The 19,174-nt window shown below is 36.4% G+C and overlaps 3 protein-coding genes across 3 annotated transcripts in view; all 3 read left to right on the top strand.

Annotated features, from left to right (window-relative positions):
• The first annotated feature begins 802 nt into the window (after positions 1–802).
• Positions 803–3,104, top strand: LOC116307140 (uncharacterized). Its single transcript, XM_089036819.1, has 2 exons — positions 803–1,058; positions 1,523–3,104. The coding sequence occupies exons 1-2, from the start codon at positions 803–805 to the stop codon at positions 2,554–2,556; spliced, it is 1,290 nt and encodes a 429-aa protein (XP_088892945.1). The 3' UTR covers positions 2,557–3,104.
• A 6,437-nt stretch (positions 3,105–9,541) lies between these two features.
• Positions 9,542–15,808, top strand: LOC116300001 (receptor-type tyrosine-protein phosphatase S). Its single transcript, XM_089036818.1, has 6 exons — positions 9,542–9,734; positions 11,402–11,707; positions 11,833–12,096; positions 12,315–12,620; positions 12,914–13,177; positions 15,498–15,808. Exons 1-6 carry the CDS (start codon positions 9,575–9,577, stop codon positions 15,806–15,808), a joined length of 1,611 nt encoding a protein of 536 aa, XP_088892944.1. The 5' UTR covers positions 9,542–9,574.
• Positions 15,809–16,002: 194 nt separating this feature from the next.
• LOC116307141 (roundabout homolog 3) overlaps positions 16,003–19,174 on the top strand; it is an 88,902-nt gene continuing 85,730 nt past the window's right edge. The window contains exons 1-2 of the mRNA XM_089037135.1: positions 16,003–16,270; positions 17,031–17,318. Of these exons, the coding sequence (XP_088893261.1) occupies positions 17,186–17,318 (133 nt within the window). The 5' untranslated portion in view covers positions 16,003–16,270; positions 17,031–17,185. The remainder of the gene's footprint in view (positions 16,271–17,030; positions 17,319–19,174) is intronic.

Below are 19,174 nucleotides of genomic sequence, written 5' to 3'. Positions count from 1 at the left end.
TTAACGTCAACATTACTTTTATCTAAATTGGGCCCTCTGTGATCACTATTCGTACTAGCTTGGACTAGCAGAACACATGTATCCCCCATGTTTCTTGTTAACTGTCGCCATTGCTACCGCTGGAGTTTTGGTTTCAAGTTCTTGTTTTAATTCTGCCATCACGGTTGTCTTGGTTGCTTTATAAGGCTTTGCTTTAGATTTTGAGTTGCCGTGGGTTTGTACTATCAAACGATATTCCTGACCATCAAACCGATATTGTACAAGAGCATACGAATGGAGAAGGTTGTTTAATCGATTGACTGGGTCTTTTCTTTTGAATCTGAATATGATCCTTAGAAGGTCTGGTGACTATTTTAATCTGCTGTAACTTCTCTCAAGGAAATACGTAGCGCTTTCCGAACGATCCGGCTCCATTTCTTCCTTCGATGGAATTTTCCCTCTTCTATTTTTAAGTCTTGTTATTTCGCCATCCTCCTCAATGACATATGTAAACTCCTTTGGAGCTCCGGGTGTTTTGTATGCTCCCAAATCATCTGCCGTTACATCTGAAGGATGATCAAGGGCTGACATGTCGACGAGATAGCTTGAATCCCAAAATACTTTTGATGGCTGGATCGTACAAATTTTTCTTTGGGGTAATTTTTTTGGTCCTTCCAGGAGAATCAAGGCTACATCTTCGCGAGAAACCTTTGGTCATGACCGTTGAGAACCTCAATTTCATGCCATCAACTTATGATCGTCGAATTTGATTGGATGGCTATATTATATTTTATGTTGGTGGCACTACTGAGATATTATGTAAATGTATTTACAGAACTTTTACGAAATTGATGCATTTCAGGTTCCTCTTGTAATCTTATTCAAGAATGAAAATCTAAATGATGAGATGATTGAAATCTTGGAACATATACAATTGAAGTATGTACCTATCAAGGTAATAACAACAGAAAATGGAGAACAAGTGACCGCAGCCACTGAAGGTATATTCCTTGGAGGAGATCAACTTACAGAAGAGAGAGGAAGAAATGCTAAAGATGCTAGAGGGGATGGAGACACAAATTGAAGGTCTTGAAACTAAACATGAAAATTGGCATGGGATTCGTTTAATATACCAGGTATGTTTTTCATACATTACATCTAAAATAAGTAAAAATAAATGTATAATAAAAAAATAAAAATATTCATGCTAAGACTTGACATCACAGTCATTAGCACATGGCGAGTATAAACTTTGACTTCAACACATTGTTCAAACTTTTTTTTTTTTTTTTTTTTGCTCATTGAACAGCTCAACTCTCGTACAATCCATACTGAGAATATTGTCATATATGCCATAAGTGCCATAGCCACTTTAATGGTATTTTGTTATCACTCCCCCTTCTCCATTTTGTAAATCCAATCTTATTTTTCTTTAGAGCTTAAACAATAGTCTGTTTTATTATCACAGTAATTAGAATTACAATAATTATTATATTTTCAGATTTTGTATGACATCCTTTACAAGCCATCATCGGCAAGTGATCAAGGGACATTGGCTCTAACATGAATGTGACCAACAATGTCAATGCAAAGACAAATAATGTGGAAGATAACTTCAATTACTGTAAAGACTTTGTTGACAATGAAATAAATGCTTACATAGTTGCAGCAACAATGTCTTACTTTGGCATGAAGTCATTACATGACGAAGTTGTTCCACATTCTGTAAAAACAGCATCTACGAAAGATAAACAACTTTGCTTCTATAATGTGAAAACCATACTTGAGAAATATGCGATGAAGAAACAATCAGAAGAGTACAGCAAAATTGTTGATCATGTAAACACTTTAAACCAGCCAAAACAAAGAACAGTGTTCCCATGCAGTGAGTGTGGGAAGACATATGTTTATAAGAAAGCAAGAGATAGTCATTTGAAACTCAAACATGGAGTGGACGTTGCTGAGACAACAGCTGAATCTCCTAAGCAAGTAGAAGTCAAAGAAGATTATGTATACAAATATGCTTGTGTGCGTTTAAGTCTTGGAATGCTCATTTTTAATTTTAATGATGCAGTAAAAGAAGGAGATGGTGCAAGAATAGTGAGATGTTGGAAGTACATGTTGATTTTGTATAAAGGTCATAGCCACACCAAGTATGCTTTGGCAGCATTACAACTGATTGCAAATACTCAATCTCTGCTATCTCCAGAAAAGGCACACAGACTTATTTGGAATAGGACTGTGAACAACAAAGGTAGAGCTGGTAACAATATTTCTATGGATCTGAGGATGGAACGTATTGTACATCTCCATAAAGAAATGCTGAGTAATCTTGGTGCAAACCTCAACCAACCTCCTGCCTTACACTGCAGCAGAGCAGTTAAACCTGTTGAGGATTTGCTATCTTCTATAGATGCAGAGTTAACTGTTAGAAGACCATCTGGGAAGCACACTGCGACACGCTCTCAATCAGACTTTCACGCAATTGTGAATGAGTTGATCGCTAAAGAGAATCAGCAAAACCTCCAAAAACAATGTTCCAGGCATACAAGATATCAGTTTACTTTCAATGGATAAATTTGTGGTTGAATAACATTGATATGTGAACTTTAACTTTGTGCAGCAAAGTATCAAAGTAAAACTTATAAAGCTAGGTTTTAGTTAAATATGTCAAATGACATTTGTGATAAGTTCAAAATACTGCAAAGTATCTTTAATTTTCTTAGTAAACATTTGCAAAATTCCTTTTTTCACTTAGGGCGTACAATAATGGCTAGTATGTTGCCTTGTTTCTTTCTGGCTCAACATTACCGGTCAAGATGACTGGCAAGGCAAAGATCTGACCAGACAAGTTCCATTGTTGACCATTGTCTGATATCTAGCCATTATCTAAAGCCATGTGCAAGCAGCTTTTTGATAATTGTGGGGAAAATATCAGAAAAGATATACCAACATGAAACGAAAGGAATGCATAACCAATAGTTAATAATATTGATGTATGGTCCCTCCACCTTTAGAGACCTTCGACATTCGATCTAACAACATGAGTGAACAACATGTTCAAACTAGTACATTTTCAAAATATAAAAACAAATGTGAAAAATCCAATAAACATTCAAACATGCTGTTGTGTCAAAAAATATATATTATGTGATCAGGGCTCATTGCACATCATTTATTCCATTTTTGGTGGAACAGGTACCAGTGTCACTACATACATACTTTTAAATGCATACATGTGTTTAGCATCGCTTACCAGCTGCTAGACTGTTCATCATCTGTACAATCAGCATCACTTTCACTGTATTCTTCAAGTAACTCTTCACAGATGTAAAGTTCCACATCAGAACAGTCAACCTCTGATGAAGAACACTGGCTAATATCAATCTCCTGTTCATTGATGTCTTCAAACACATCATTCAGCATGGCATGTTGGTTCTTGAACAAAGGAAGATTTTCAAGTATGTAGGCTTTATTGAAAATAAACTTTGCATGTTTTGGAACTTTCTTCACCAATATATCGGTGAATAACGCAGTGCCATCTATGCGAAAGAAATCAATGAGACCCGAAGAAAGTTCCAAGACATTGTCTTTTAGGAGTTCTCGCAACAGCTCTTCTTGTTGTGCTGTAATGTTCCTGGTCTTCTGTGGTGCTTTGGATTTGCACTCTGGAAGTGACACTTCAGGCAAAGGAATACTGCACAATTCCTCTAAACATAAACATGTTTTGTGACAGTTGATATTGTAACGTTCTTAACACAACGATTAATATGTATAGGACGTCTATTTTATTGGAATGAATCAATATATGGTTACACTTAACCGATGATCACGTGGTAGCATTATTATCTGAGATATAGTAACGTCATCAAAGTCATGTCAATCACGTAACAGATACAACATTCATGACTTTGGCAGTTGACAACAGCGAACACATTTCTTTGATAGACCTCACTTTGAAGCATTTTCCTCCATTTTTCATTTTGGAGGACAGACTCAGGTCTTGCGAAGAGATAAGAATATTGGCCACGCAGTATTTTTCATTCATCAATATCTCCTGTTAAGCATTTTGCGGTCATGCCTCGGGAATTCAACTCTCGGATATGAGAACGTCCACCAGCGAATTTAGTGGACAAATCACCAAGACCATGGCGTTTCTTGGGTAAGGAAACCCTCTGAGATAAAGTTCCTTACAGGAGTCGACCAGTAGTTGGAATATGATTGACTTTCCATGGCCGTTTGGCAAAATGGCGAAGACATCTTCTCGGTTTAACAGACAAAACAAAGCGTTGCTTTGCTCATTCGATAGCTTTTCTATTTCGGGAAAACGACTTTCAAGAATTGACTTCAAGATACTCTCGAATAGTTCTCTGGATATCAAAACCATGATTGAAGCTATAAACCAGCAGTATATATAAACTATAAACTTTGATGAGATTGTAAGATGTATAAAGATCAAACTTCAGGCTGACACGACGCTATATGACGCTATGTCTTGATGGCACAAAAAGTCTAACCACTAATCCCAAATAAAAATGTTGACGTGACAAAATCATTCAGCCCCTACCCCATAGATATCTAATCCAGCCAATTATATTTCTCATACAGTGATTAAAATAGCCATCCAATCAGAATTCGACGATCATAAGTTGATGGCATGAAAGTGAGGTTCTCAACGGTCGTGACCCATCGCCAGAAATTTCGGACATTTGAGCCTGCAATGAGTAAGCAGCGGTTTCTATTGAGCCTGCAATCTTAGGCAGCAGATTTGCCCTAAAACATACGATTTGCCGACAAAATGGCGTCTGGAACCGGTAAATGTAGTCCTATAGTAAAACCTAAAGGATTTTATCTCTAGTTTAATGATTTTTCCACTGCGGATTTTGTTTTTCTAACTCTTTGTTCCTTGACATAATCCAGTGACGAATAGTTTTCATCTTTTAGCTGGCTTGTAATTTTTCGATATTCGCTATTGAGAATGAATCCAGACATGTTTTTGCCGCGGAATTTTTTGAAACTCGCGCGAAATCTGAAATCGCTTAACAGTGAGTCGTGGTCTCACAGAAAAGGGGTCTTCTAGGGCCCTTTTTACTGTTTTAAGACATTTACCGCTGAAATATTTAGCTGAATGTAATATTGGAGGAACAAGCTTTCAAACGATGGGTTTTTCGAGCGATTTGAAGCATTCTTTCAAAAGTTACAGTCTTTGGAACTCGGCCGAATTCAGAAGATTTAGCCTGTAGTTATGAAGGATTTCAGTGGATGGATTTATTGGCGTTTTTCAAAAGCAAAAAGTATACATCAAAATACTTTCGACACGGAATAGGAAGGAATGGTGAGTGTTATGATCATTTCAGGAAAGAGTTCCAGGGTATACATTTGTAACTTTTTGCTTTGTTTCTGCTCAAAACTATAATTTACGACTACACTTAGCGATGTGATGAATGGCCGCCCACAGTCTCTTGTAATTCAGAGCGACTCAGAGCACGATATTGTTTTTAAAAAAGTATACATGAAATTTTACCTCTGATTGAAATGATCAATGTTGGCACTGCTTGTCCCATACTCTTGATTTTATTTCTTACACATACGTAAAGCGTACGGTAAAAACTGGATAAATAAATACATACATACATACAGACATACATAGTTTATTCAAATCGCAAATAAATTATTGACAAATAGTAAAATACAAGTAAGAGCAGAGGCTAGCAAAAAGCGATACAAATAAGACAACAAAGCACAATAATAGGCGACTTGAAAGGAAGTTATGAGGTTATCCCTATGTGAAAACTCCCAAGAAAAACAACAAAACATGACAAAAATGCATTATAAAGAAAGACCCTAAGCAGCGTAATTAGCGAAAAATGCTCTATAAATGAAGTATAAGTATATGAATATGTACTAAATAAAGGAGAGACAAGCTCTCCGCCACCCTGAGCCCCACCCCCGCACGCGCACCCACCAGACAGATTATGAAGTCTGTCCGCCTGATGAGCGCACGCGCGAGAAACCCAGAGCAACAGAGAACCCGTCTCCTACTTAATCTAGACTCTACTAAAAAATATACTAATCGATGTGTACTGCAATATGTAAACATTAAACACCTAAGTGAGACTTCAATTTCTGCTTAAATGATCTAAACCCATCGGTTTCAACAATGTCTTTAGGTAGATCGTTCCACATATTAACAACTCTGACGAAAAAGGAGTATTTGTAGCAGTTAACTCTGGCTGCTTTAACATAAAGTTTGTAGGAATGATTAGCTCTGGTAGACGTAACTTTCGTAAATTCAAAAAAGTCACGGAAATTTAGAATACCTAAACCGAAAACTATTTTGTAACATTCAACTAGAGTTAGGTAGTCCCTGCGGGTCGAGAGAGTAGGCCACTTCAATATTTTACATTAAATAGATAAATAACTTAGTAAGTACGACAAATAGGAAAAACTACGAAACATTAAACTGCAAAACGATAAGAACTATTGAAACGAATAACTTACATTTGTGTACGAAGGGACGAAACTGCGAGCACCAACTAAGTATTTACATAGAGGGCGTATATAAGGCGTACGAAAGCTCCTAAGGGACAAGACTAAATGACGAAACAATGACGAAAATACTTAGACTGAAACGAGTGAAACAAAAGCTATAGAACACTTATAAACACTAAAAACTCATTAAAGGCTTTTCAGATCTAACAATCAACATTCTCAAGTTGCTGAAGCTTCACTTCATCGATTCCCGCCTATACATTTTTGAAAATGTCCCTTTTTATCAATAACAAAAAACATTTCGATTCACATACATTCTTTTGTAAAATTTTACAGTCGGTAACACATAAATATTGAGATGTGCCAGGCGTTCCGCGCGGGTGATGTCCGAAATTTCTGGCGATGCAGAGGCTTCTCATGGCTCGCTGCTTCGCAGCTCCTTGTCGACGCTTCGCGGCAATTTTACAGAGAAAAAAAAAACTCGAGAAACCTCTGGGACCAGGGTAAACATTTTTGGAAAATTTTGTCAAACATCAAAACTTTCAAATTTCATGATATGTAACAGAGCATTACTTACTCGGTTCCATGTAGACTGTCGGCAAGCGATAAACTTGACGCGATTGAAAGAGAATCAGGATCACAGTATTCCTTCCTTCAATAACAAATTATTGAAATCATACATTAAACAGTTAAGTAAATACCACAGCCTTGAAATTTTTCTTACTTTGCACGTGGTGGTTCGTCGTCCAGGCAGATGACATCGGCATCCTGGTCTTCAACGTCATTGTCGTGACGGATCACACACAATATTTTGTTGTTTTCTCGATTTATTTGAGACACAGTTTGATCACATACTCTCCTCTCTCCGCGTTGCATCTGACTCTCTCACAACACTCACACACCCCTAAAATCTCCTCTCAAGTTTCAATACTCTCAGATTACATAATGATTACATAACTCGCTACTGACACTCACGACATCATTTTTACTGTAAGATTAAAACAGAATAATTAATGGTATAAGGAAAAAGTTTTGAATCTTATGTTTAGTAAGTTTCTTTGAAACCTGAAAGTTTTAAAAGGCGTTTACTCATCATAACGGGCGATCTTTGGGGAGTAACTATGATCATGACTTAATGGTGACAACTAGTTTATGGGAAGCAGGGGTGGTTTAGCGGTGTGACCGCTCGCCTCTCAATGCGATCCGAGTTCGAGTCCAGCCGGGTTCGATGTTGTATATGAGTAGAGTCGTTTGTTGGTTCTCTCCTGTGCTTCGAGGGTTTTCCGGGTTCTCCAGTTTTCCTCCCTCCACAAAAATCAACTCCTAAATTCCAATTCGATCAAGGAATGAGGGACACAGGTTTGTTAGAGTTGGTGAGTGTGTGTAGCCATTTATACGAGTTTCTCCCTTTGACTATCGATAAAATACAATAAAAAATACAATAAATATCTACAAGGCCTAGGCAACTAATCAGTAACACAACGGGCGTCACATCATTATTACAGAGCATTTGGTCTTTAACTTTGTTCCAAACAACTAAAAAATCTATATGTTAAGTGTATGCTACATCGAGTGTATAAGCAGATTAAAAAATCGTTTGCTTTAACACAACGGGCGTCAGATCAATATCACGACATGTTGACAGAAATTTGACAGAGCATTTGGTCTTTAACTTGTAACCTTGTAACTCTGTAATTTGTAACGCTATTTCCAGGCACCCAAAGAAAACAATGGAATCTGGTCTACTAAAGTGTATTAGTGTAATATCTATTACATGGGTTTAATGACTTCACTCTAAATTTTCAAATGAATGGATACAATTTTCTTGTTGAATTTATGTTAAAATATTTTGTTTTTTACTCTGTTTTGGTTTTCAAAATCGCTACTAGCAAGCTATCACATATAGACCACTAGAAGTTCAGCCAATCAAAGCGAAGCATTTAAGATAGACCATTTGTAGGTTTATACTAAATGATATTAGACTAATATCTGTATCACGGGATAAAGTAAATTATTATCTTCGAACGAAAGAAAAGCTTCCAACTATCCTCAGTCTTGCCCACTCTACCTTTATCTAAATGACCTCAGATTTTCTAAATGCCACGGGAAAGCCTAGTATAGCTCAGAAGGGGCCTTTAGTTTGTTCTAGTTGCATCCAGACATTTATAAAAATAGAAGGTATAATGCCAAGCATTCCTAACCCAGCTAGTGTTCACCTTTCGCCTATTTTCATCAGGCAGGAAGTAATTCACCAATACACTCAACTAAAACCAATAATTTATCAGACTCCACCCGTAGGTCATTCAGGCTGTTCATAATTGATAAAAGATCTCGAGAGAAAAAGGAATTCCAAAAAAGTGTATACAAACAAATAGTTTTGGTAAAATTCTGTCGTTTATTGGTACTTTCTTTTAAGACGTGCAGCAGTTGACCTGTTTCCTTGACTCACTATGGGGTGTCATTAGTGTACTTCTTTACTTTAAGGTTTCCATTACTTTTATATTTTTCTCCATTTGTTTCATCCTGGTTGAGTGTTAAATTGTTCTCTCGAATGTATTCTTACGGTGCAACTTGCTGTTTTAAGATAGATCTAGTCCATTGTCATAGCAAGAAATAGGAGTGTTTTTACTTGCCTCTTTGAGCAAAAATTGCTTGTTGATGTGTAATAATCAGTGATAAAAAAAAAGAGAGAAATAGAAATATGATTTAATAGCCTGTATTACTCTGCAAACTATTTCAAGGGTTAAGTTCAAGAGGTAATCTAAAGCGCTCGTGCATGTAGGCGTAAAAAGAGGTCATACTGATGTTACCTTATTTTTATCTTCATTTTTATGGTTAACATAACCTGCTTTCGTTTTCTTTTTTCTTTTTGCTTGTTTTTTTGTTTTTTTATTAATGTGCAGAATGGTATTGTTTCCCGCAGTCTTTTTCGCCTGTTTTTATTTTCTCAACAGCATAGCTACCGTAAACGTAGTTTGTATTCTATCTTTTATTGGTGTTGCAAATTGTTCAGTAGGGATCTGATCCATCACCAGAACAAGAAAAAACATGTTAAAACACACATAGAAAACTTAATCACAAGTTCGTTATTTCATCCCATATCATGTTCATGAGAGATGATTTAAATAGAGAAGACTTCTGTGAAAAAGTCAGTTTTGTTGCAGTGGCGTCCGGTTACAAGTGGGACATGGATTTGATCTTCAAGTGCACCCTCTGTTTCCTTATCTTTATTGTCATCACACCTTGTCTCTTCCAAAAACCAGGTAAATAGCAAAATAGGTACATCAACTTTCATTTTAAGCAGCGATTTTGCTTTTGATTTCATGATTGATTTTTGACGTATGAAACAAGAATTACGCGTTACTTGATAGACAAAACAAAACAAACAAAAAAGAATGGAAGTAAGATCTACTAACATATATTAGTCTACTAGCTATTTCACGGGTTAATTAAAATCACTTGCCGTTCAAAGTTTTTACACTGTACCGCACAGGTACGAAATTTGATATAATAATAATGATAATAATAATAATAATAATATTTAGTATTTGTATAGCGCTTATACAGTTTTTAGTTTTTGTCCTGCATAGTTCATTTCAGAAAGATAAAAGAACAATTCTTTAGAGAAAATCATGTAAACATCACATGGTTTGAAATGTACAATTTACATACGAAGGTATTAGTTCTATCAAAACGAAACATGAATCTAAATGAGCCATGAATCAAGCCGTTTCACTCACATATGGTGGCGAGTATGAAGATTTAACCAATGAACACTGAAGTGATTAAACTTGCTTATTAAGAGCGCATACGAAATATATATGTATTTGTGTGCAACGGCTGCCTCTTGAAAAGGGGTTAATTTTATTTAACAATGAAATATGAAACCAGTCGTCCATTTTTTTACCCCGTAGTCACAATTACTCGATATCAAAGAGAACCAAATTTAAACCGGATAAACTCTAGTCTATATAGTCCAGTCGTTAAAAAAGTCCACTGACTGATAATATAACTTATATCACTCTTAAAAGCACATATCTAATAGCGCATATCTAATGATAGTAACAACGAAGTTAAAGTGCCATGAAGAAGAAATTCATGTCTCCAATCTCTACTATTTAAACACATGTTAAAGCACTTTGCAAAAGAAGAAAACTGGCCGGGGTTTTTTCATTTCTTGTTAGCATTTTTGGTTCGAGAGATATTCAAGTTTTACGGTAATGTTAATCAAGAGATTGATGACGTCATATTCTCAACTCGCAGTTTCCTTCAGCATAGATTTCAGTATATCTCTAAGCGTATTTTATGAATGTCATCCAAACTTTGAAGTATACTTGAATTCAATATATGAAAACTTGAAAATTCAAGAACTGTGGTTGCTATAGCATCACAGTGGCCCAAAACAACGATTAAGCCTTTCAGCGATTGCTTCGTGATTTTTTAACTTGAGCAGAAAATTGTTTAACTAAATTCGTTTCTTACGACCATAACAGATATTTTAACCTAGCCGTATTCGATACCATCTCTCATAAGAGCAGAAATTTCAAAAGCCTGAATTTTAGGTAGGGGTGGCCTGGAACCGAGATTGTTGGTATGACAATTTATCTCTATAGCTACTTCTCAAGACCAGTTAGAGTACTAGCAAATGTGAATTGGATTTTTATTGAAATTGGGCTGAGATATAGCTTATCATAATCTTAGGCTCCTCAATTATTGAGACTATTGCGTCATCAAGAAAAATGGCTGCCAATTTTTAAACTCCAATATCTTTTGAAGGAAAAAATATATTTGAAATAGGAAAGTTACATTTTATTATCCTATCAAAGGTCTTTCATTCCAGGCAAGAAAAAGTGCAAGTCAGAAAATTGATCTTATAATGGCACTTTGTACTTTGTACAATTGTACTGTACAATTCCTTTTTTTCCTCTAGATGTTTTTCCAGATCCAACTTCCATCGACCTCACTCAATTAGATGGTTCATCTGCTGTGTTGCAATGGTCCTTTGACCTTAACAGGACTGAACATGTTCATGTTAAGGCATATAACATTCTATATTATCCTTCTGATGTCCCGTCGCAAGTTAAACGAATGACCATGGTATCTCGTAATAATGGGAAACAAGGAGTACGCTTCAGTAACCTGAGTCCAAACACTCGTTATGTAATGAAAATTCGGGCTGTTAGTGTGGCTGGTGAAGGACCGTGGATTTCAAGAAGTCTGACAATTTTGCCTTATGGTTAGTGGACACGTGACAAAATATCGAGATATGTATTCTAACTTTCATACCTACCCTTTCTATCGGTTTTTTTCTTCTGTGAATTCGGATTCATATTTTCTCTCGTGCCGTTTTTTAAATTTTAGACCATCCAGTGATAAACGTCAGGCCGACTGATCAAAAAGTGTTCGAGGAATCTACTGTCAGCTTACCATGTGAAGCTTCAGGTTTTCCCCCGCCAAATATCACGTGGTTATTCAATGATGATCCAATCCCATGGGAGCATTCAATAAAGAACGATTCTTTGATCCTAAACAATGTTAAACATGGAAGACATGATGGTCGATATACTTGTGTAGCTACCAGCAAGGCTGGTACAGTGTTCACTTCTGCATCACTTCTCGTTCATGGTAAGAAAATATTTTTTGTTAATATTATCTTTAACATTTTTTTAAAATGAAAATTAACCTTGTGCACTAAAATTTTACATGATCCTACCCCCTTTAAATCGATCAGTTGTGTCAAATTGAACACCAGAAACAGTGAGATTCTCGATATTAGTAAGAAAGTGAAGTGAAGTTCCAGTTTTTGCGTATGATATATTCTAGATCTTGTCTAAAATTTGCAGAGATTCCTCCTGCGCCATTATCGATAAACATCACCCAAAGTGGCCGTACATCTGCTGTGATGCAGTGGTCCTCAGCCCACCAGAACAACAGCCGTAATCCCGTGAAATCCTACGAAATCTTATATTATCCTTCTGGTGTTCAGCCGCAAGTTAAACGAATGACCATGTTATCTCGCTATAATGGAAAGCAAGGAGTACGCTTTAGTAACCTGAGTCCAAATACACGTTATAAAGTGAAACTTCGGGCTGTTAGTGTTTTTGGTGAAGGACCGTGGATTTTAAGAAGTCTGACAATTTTGCCTTATGGTTAGTGGACACGTGCGAAATATCGAGATATTTAACCTAACTTTCATACCTACCCTTTCTATCGTTTTTTTATTTTTTATTTTTTTATCATTTTATTTTATTTTATTTATCTTTTTTTTTTTTCCTGTGGATTCGGATTCATATTTTCTCTTTTTCATTCATCATTCTGTTTTGCGATATTTCGTTACCTATATTTTCCCCCATTTAATTTTTTTAAATATTTAATTTAATGGGAAATAAAAGAATAGATGTATGAATGAATAAACACCGAGGCGTCGTTGGTTTGATTTTAGATCATCCAGTGATAAACGTCAAGCCGACTGATCAAAAAGCGTTTGAAGGATCTACTGTCATCTTGCCATGTGAAGCTTCAGGTTTTCCCGCTCCAAACATCACGTGGTTATTCAATGATGATCCAATCCCATGGGAGCATTTAATAAAGAACGATTCTTTGATCCTAAACAATGTTAAACATAGAAGACATGATGGTCGATATACTTGTGTAGCTACCAGCAAGGCTGGTACAGTGTTCACTTCTGCATCAATTCTCGTTCATGGTAAGAAAATATTTTTTGTTAATATTATGTTTTTTTTTTAAAGACACCAGAAACATAGTCTCCCTCGCATCCGTTTTTAGTGTCGGTCGTCACGCAACGCTCCCTCCCCACAAACGGCTACTTGCATTCGAACTACATTCCTTTCTCATTGTTTGGATCGTACCAATGAGGTCGAGCGTATTGTTTCCTATTGAGCCAATCACATTGTCCAAAAGTTATAAACATGATGACTTTCAATTGAGCTGCCGAAGAACATCCTCGAAAGAAGGGTCGGTGTCCACTGGTAGAACGAAGCTTGGGATTGGGCAAAATAACAAGAACAAAGAAAGCATGGATTATGGTGAACAATGTGTATATTTCTACATGTGAGCTGCGTTCTTTGTTTTATCTCACCATTCATTCTTCTGGGCAACTCAGTTTTACGATACGTTTCAGAAACGCGTCTTCTGGGTATGACTGTGGACGACAAGCTTAGTTGGGTACCACATGCGTTGGAACTAAAGAAGAACTTTGTCAACAAATTAGAACTGCTAAAACGTTCAAGATTTCTACCTAAGGATATCTTACGGAACTTCTACTTTAGAGTAATTTTGCCCTCTGTAAAATATGGCTTAGTTTTATGGGGTTCGTGCTGTAATTCAGAAATTTTCAATTCCATTGAGAGATTACATTGTAGGGCAGCTAGGATTATCTTCAATTTACCCAAACATATGGCGTCATCTGATGTACTTGCATTTGACAAATGGACAACAATTAAGTTAGATTATAAATTAGAAATATTTAAGATTTTTCATAAAGCAAGCAATCGTAGTCTACCAGAATCTTTATCAGAAAGTATTTTTATAAAGCGCAATAGTAAATATTCTTTACGCGGAAATGAAACTCTCGCAATTCCAAGGTTTGAAAGCAGATTTTTAAAGGACTCATTGGTGTATCGAGGCTCAGTTCTATGGAATCTAATAATTTGTAATATTGATAAGGTAACACATTCAAATTTTAAGGACATCAAAGTACAGCTCAGTGCCAAGGACTATTTTATAAATTTCAATTTTGACTCTACTGCCTCGACGTCTCGCTTTAGAAAAAAGGACTTTGTATATATGTAACATTATTTTATTATGGAGTGAATGTAACTGCGCGGGCTGTTGGACTCGCTATGGGTGGCGGGTGCTGTTCAGATGAGGTGAATGCCTATTGACACGGTGTTCACCGCATTTGTCTGTGTTTTCTGCCCCTGGCGGGTCTAATAGCTTGCGCAGTTTGTGTATGTGAATGTGTGTGAGAATTATATATAAGATATTTAAAGTTATCTAAGTTAATTAGCTATTTTTACAGATTCATACTTATATTATATTTTATTTATTTAATTTATTTTATGCACGACCCCACAAGCTTTTAGCTTTAAATTTTATCGTGTTTAAATAAAGGTATTCTATTCTATTCTATTCTATTGTCTGTTCATCCACTCCCAGGCTTCGTTCGGTGGGGAATATTCGCCGCTTTCGACTTCACACCGTTCTTCCTCTTCTAGTGAGCATATCTTCACAGCACTAACTCCTAAACTACGTAACTTTGAGACTTGGTCATCCATTAGACGTATTAGCGACCTTTAGATACGTCGACGAGTACGAGTACGAGTAACGCTAAGTCGATATCGTAGTCGATTTCCGATTTTTTTACAATCTAAAGTTTCAATCTATTTTATACACGATCAAGACTACAAAGAGATAGTGCCAATCTTTAAAAGCTTTAACTCGGACCCGCTCTCGTACTCGTCGTCGGACGTAAAGGTCTCAATTAAAGGAGACACAACAACCAACGATGTCACCAGACTAGTGTATATTTGTAGTCAAATACGAGAGGCAGAGCTCGGTAAATTAGAGATTTGCCAAACCCTGTTGGAAGATTATCAAAAATATCTTTTTTCTCTTCGACTAAAGTTTTGATAGCCGACTTCTGATGCGCATTTAGATCAGGAATCGAATACCGAACTTTGAAGACACGAGGCCACATGTACACTTCTTCTATGAACGAGTTGAGAATGCGAAATAAAAGCTGCACGGTGATTGGTTAGATCAAAAGTCCGCGAACGGTTCTCAAAATATGTAACCCGTCTTGTGATTGGCCAAACAATGAGAAAGGAATGTAGTTCGAATGCAAACAGCCGTTTGTGGGGAGGGAGCGTTGCGTGACGACCGACACTAAAAACGGATGCGAGGGAGACTACCAGAAAAAGTGAGATTCTCGATATTAGTAAGAAAGTGAAGTGAAGTTCCAGTTTTGCGTATGATATATTCTAGATCCTGTCTCTAATTTGCAGAGATTCCTCCTGCGCCATTCTTGATAAACATCACCCAAAGTGGCCGTACATCTGCTGTGATGCAATGGTCCACAGCCCACCAGAACAATAGCCGTAATCCTGTGAAATCCTACGAAATCTTATATTATCCATCTGATGTTCCGTCGCAATTTAAACGGAAGACCATGTTATCTCGTAATAATGGAAAACAAGGAGTACGCTTCAGTAATATTAGTCCAAATACACATTATGTAGTGAAACTTCGGGCTGTTAGTGTTTTTGGTGAAGGACCGTGGATTTTAAGAAATCTGACAATTTTGCCTTATGGTTAGCGAACACAACTTCTTTTTTCTTCTTTTTTTCTTCTTTTCTTTTTTGTTTTCATTATTTCCTTTTGTTTTCCTTCTCATCAATTTACATTTAAAATTTTAATTCATTCATCCATTTCAAGGTCTATTTTTATTTTAAAAAGTGACGCGCCGACTTATGGCCTCTTAGTCATCATCATTTATTGCTTTTGGTTATAGTTAAACCAGTGATCACCATCAAACCTACTGATCAAAGAAAGCAACAAGGATCTGATGTCATCTTTCGACTCAAAACTACAGGGTTCCCATCACCAGCTATCAAGTGGCTATTCAACGATGGGCCCATCCCATGGAATCATTCTATTGATAGCTTTGGGTCTTTAATCATAAAGGATGTTAGACGTGGAAAGCATGATGGCCGATATACTTATGTGGCTACCAATGATGTTGGTTCTATTTCTACTTCTGCAACACTTTTTGTTTATGGTAAGATTCGTAGTGCTAGTAAATTTAACCCAAATGGCCCTAATTCTGGTAACCCTATCTAAGTCATTATGCCATCATCATTCTCGTCCTCATCAACACCGCCATGATAAGCATCATAGTCATCACCACCAACACGACTACCGCCACCATCGGCACCACCACCACCATCATCGTCATCATCATTAGATTTTACAAAAATATCACACAAACTTTAAGGCTTCTTTTCATATATACTTTTGTAGCCATCAGCAAGGCTGGAACAGTGTGTAGTTCTGCGTTTACTTCTTGCTAATGGTTAAGTTTTGTATTTTGTTTACTTTATAGCAATATTGATTTCAAACATTAAACTAGCACTCGCATGTGTCATTATATTACGGCTCTTTCTTAACCCAGACCTTGTCTCTGGACTGATTTTCTAAACTTTAGAGATATATGTGTGAAGAGAGAGAAGCCCCTTAAGGGACAATATCGTCAGTAAAATATTATCATTATTAAAATATCATGATGATACTATTGCATATTAACATGATGAGAAGATAGTTGCAACAGTTAAAGAAAACATACGTCAAGAGCCATGCAATCACGATAAATGTCAAAAGAAGCCAACCAAATGCTTCCGAATGATTGCACTAAGTCCCCACCTGGGTCTCAAAATAACAAAACAATTTACATCACGATCAAGTATTTCTATTGTACAAGGGGTCTATAGCTTATTCCATAAAATGAAAGGATTATTAGATGATTTCTCTTTTTATTCCAGTGAAAGTAACTGCACACGTACCAAGTGGAGATTACATATTTTCTCTAACAAGCAAAAGAACGAACCTTAGTTGCTATGGTCGTGGATTTCCTCTGCCAAATATTACATGGACCAAGGATGGGCTTCCTGTATCATTAAATCAAACAGACAGGCTTATGAACGAAACATTTATTGAAAGTAGACTAAACCTGGGAAACCTGACAATTGACAAGGCAGGACGGTACTTTTGTCACGTGGCTAATGATGTGCATCGTCAGGAGCCGATAAGCGTTGCTATAGACGTATTTCGTAAGTGACGTTATTGTGTATCATATACATCAACAAAAATATGATAAGTAGGAAAGGTTGGAAACGACCACACAAGCTTCATATAGAAATATTTAATGGGTGCATTACTTCATCATATTTTTTTATTTTGAACATTAATAATATAGATGCAAAAATTTCTCACTTCTGATTGGTTGAGAGCAGTGCTGTTTTCATGAAACACTAGTGCAAAATGTGAAGCGCCAGTGCAAAAATGTGAAACACTTTTCAGTGATTGGTTGAAAAGACAAAAGAAATTCAAACTAGCCAATCAGATCACAGCAGTTGTCATAGCAACAGAACAGCCTTCCCTCTCTGGAAGTTCTCAGAAAATTCAAGATGGCGGATTATCATCTATAAAAATGGATTCAAAAATGCTAAAAATGTCAAGCTTCATCAGTTGAAAACCAGCAAAAAAAGTTGAGGATGGCAAAAGGAGTACTCGCTGCTTGTTGTTTGAGAATTAAGAAGGAAAGAAAACATCAGTTGGGCCATTTTACAGCTGTTCAAGGTCACTTGACGCGAAAGTTGAAGCGAGAGACGTTGAAACTTGATGTTGAAACTTCAAGAGCTTTCGCCTACTTTATCCGTAAAGAGGTACATATACTTCTGTACAAAGAAAGCAGCTTATTCAACTTTCCTTTGAGTGTTTAGGAATTGAAAAAAGAGGATATTTGATGATTTAGGTAAGTTTTGCAGAATTTCTTCGCAATATGCTCACTTGTTTTCACAAAAAATGTCAAATATTTGAAGTCTTGAAGATGAAAAAAATGATTTCTAAAGAAACATGTTTTTACTTTTTAAGGATCAAAAGTAATCTTTGTTATTCATATTTCTTTCCTGTTTTGTAAATAAAATATTGTTTTGTAAACCGAGTTTTGATAAAAACAAACGAGTTCTTCGCTTCGTGCATTTTTTCAAACACGTCTTTTTTGTTTCGGCCCTCAGGCCGAAACAGTCACTACATTCGGTTTGCCGGCCCATAATAGTCTCCGTGCGTGTCATTTAGCTGTCAGAGTTTTGGACCTAATCCAATCATATGCCGTTTCCATCATAAGCAATGGGAAAATGTAAAACATTTCACCATGCGGAGTATTTGGAAGAGTTGCGGTGAATCTTCTCTGAGGTAGTTGTGTAGACTATATTATGTCCTTTCGCATGACGCCATTTTTTGGAAAAAAATATATTATTGATTAACCCTACGACAATGCGTATTTTATTACTAAGTCAGTATTTAGGTCCAAGTTGCCAACTAGGTAAGTCATTGAAAAGTTATCCAAAAGCTTTTGTGATTGTGCGGCAACAGTCTCAGCTACCTGTGAGCATAAGCTGAGAAAACTGGTGAGTTTATCTATGTAACTAACAGTTGATGCATATATATTTTGTGAAGCAAGCTTCCGATATGTTGTAGCTTCGTGCGCATCTGAGGACATGTTTTTGGTATCAGCTATTATTTAAACTAGGTCCTATAAACAAACAGTGCGTACTTTACAACTTTAAAGATTCATTTATATACATATTTATATAAAGTTTTCATTTATTAATACTCTGATTTAAAGTATAATTTCTTGGATTCGGTATTATTTTTGAAGCACCAAAAGATGTAAATTTTGAGTAGATTGGTGACGGCGCACTGGTCAAAGACAAGCCTTGTATCTTTTCGTTCGAATTGAGACTTTCGCATTTTCTTCAAGCTACGATATAAGAGCTAAATACATTTACCATAAATATCAAAGAGCAGAATGAAGGTTTAAAAAGTATCCTACATTCAACATAGCGCGTACAGTAATGCTCATGTGCCAAAATATTTTGCACCAAGTACTCTGCTCTCTGCGATC

The sequence above is a fragment of the Actinia tenebrosa genome, unplaced genomic scaffold (genome assembly GCF_029948245.1).
Source record: "Actinia tenebrosa isolate PJP-AT-01 unplaced genomic scaffold, QUT_ActTen_1.0 PGA_scaffold4__44_contigs__length_22323623, whole genome shotgun sequence".
Taxonomy (NCBI): Eukaryota; Metazoa; Cnidaria; class Anthozoa; order Actiniaria; family Actiniidae; genus Actinia; species Actinia tenebrosa.
Note: the sequence above shows the minus strand (reverse complement) of the source record. Positions and strands in the feature narration are given on the sequence as shown.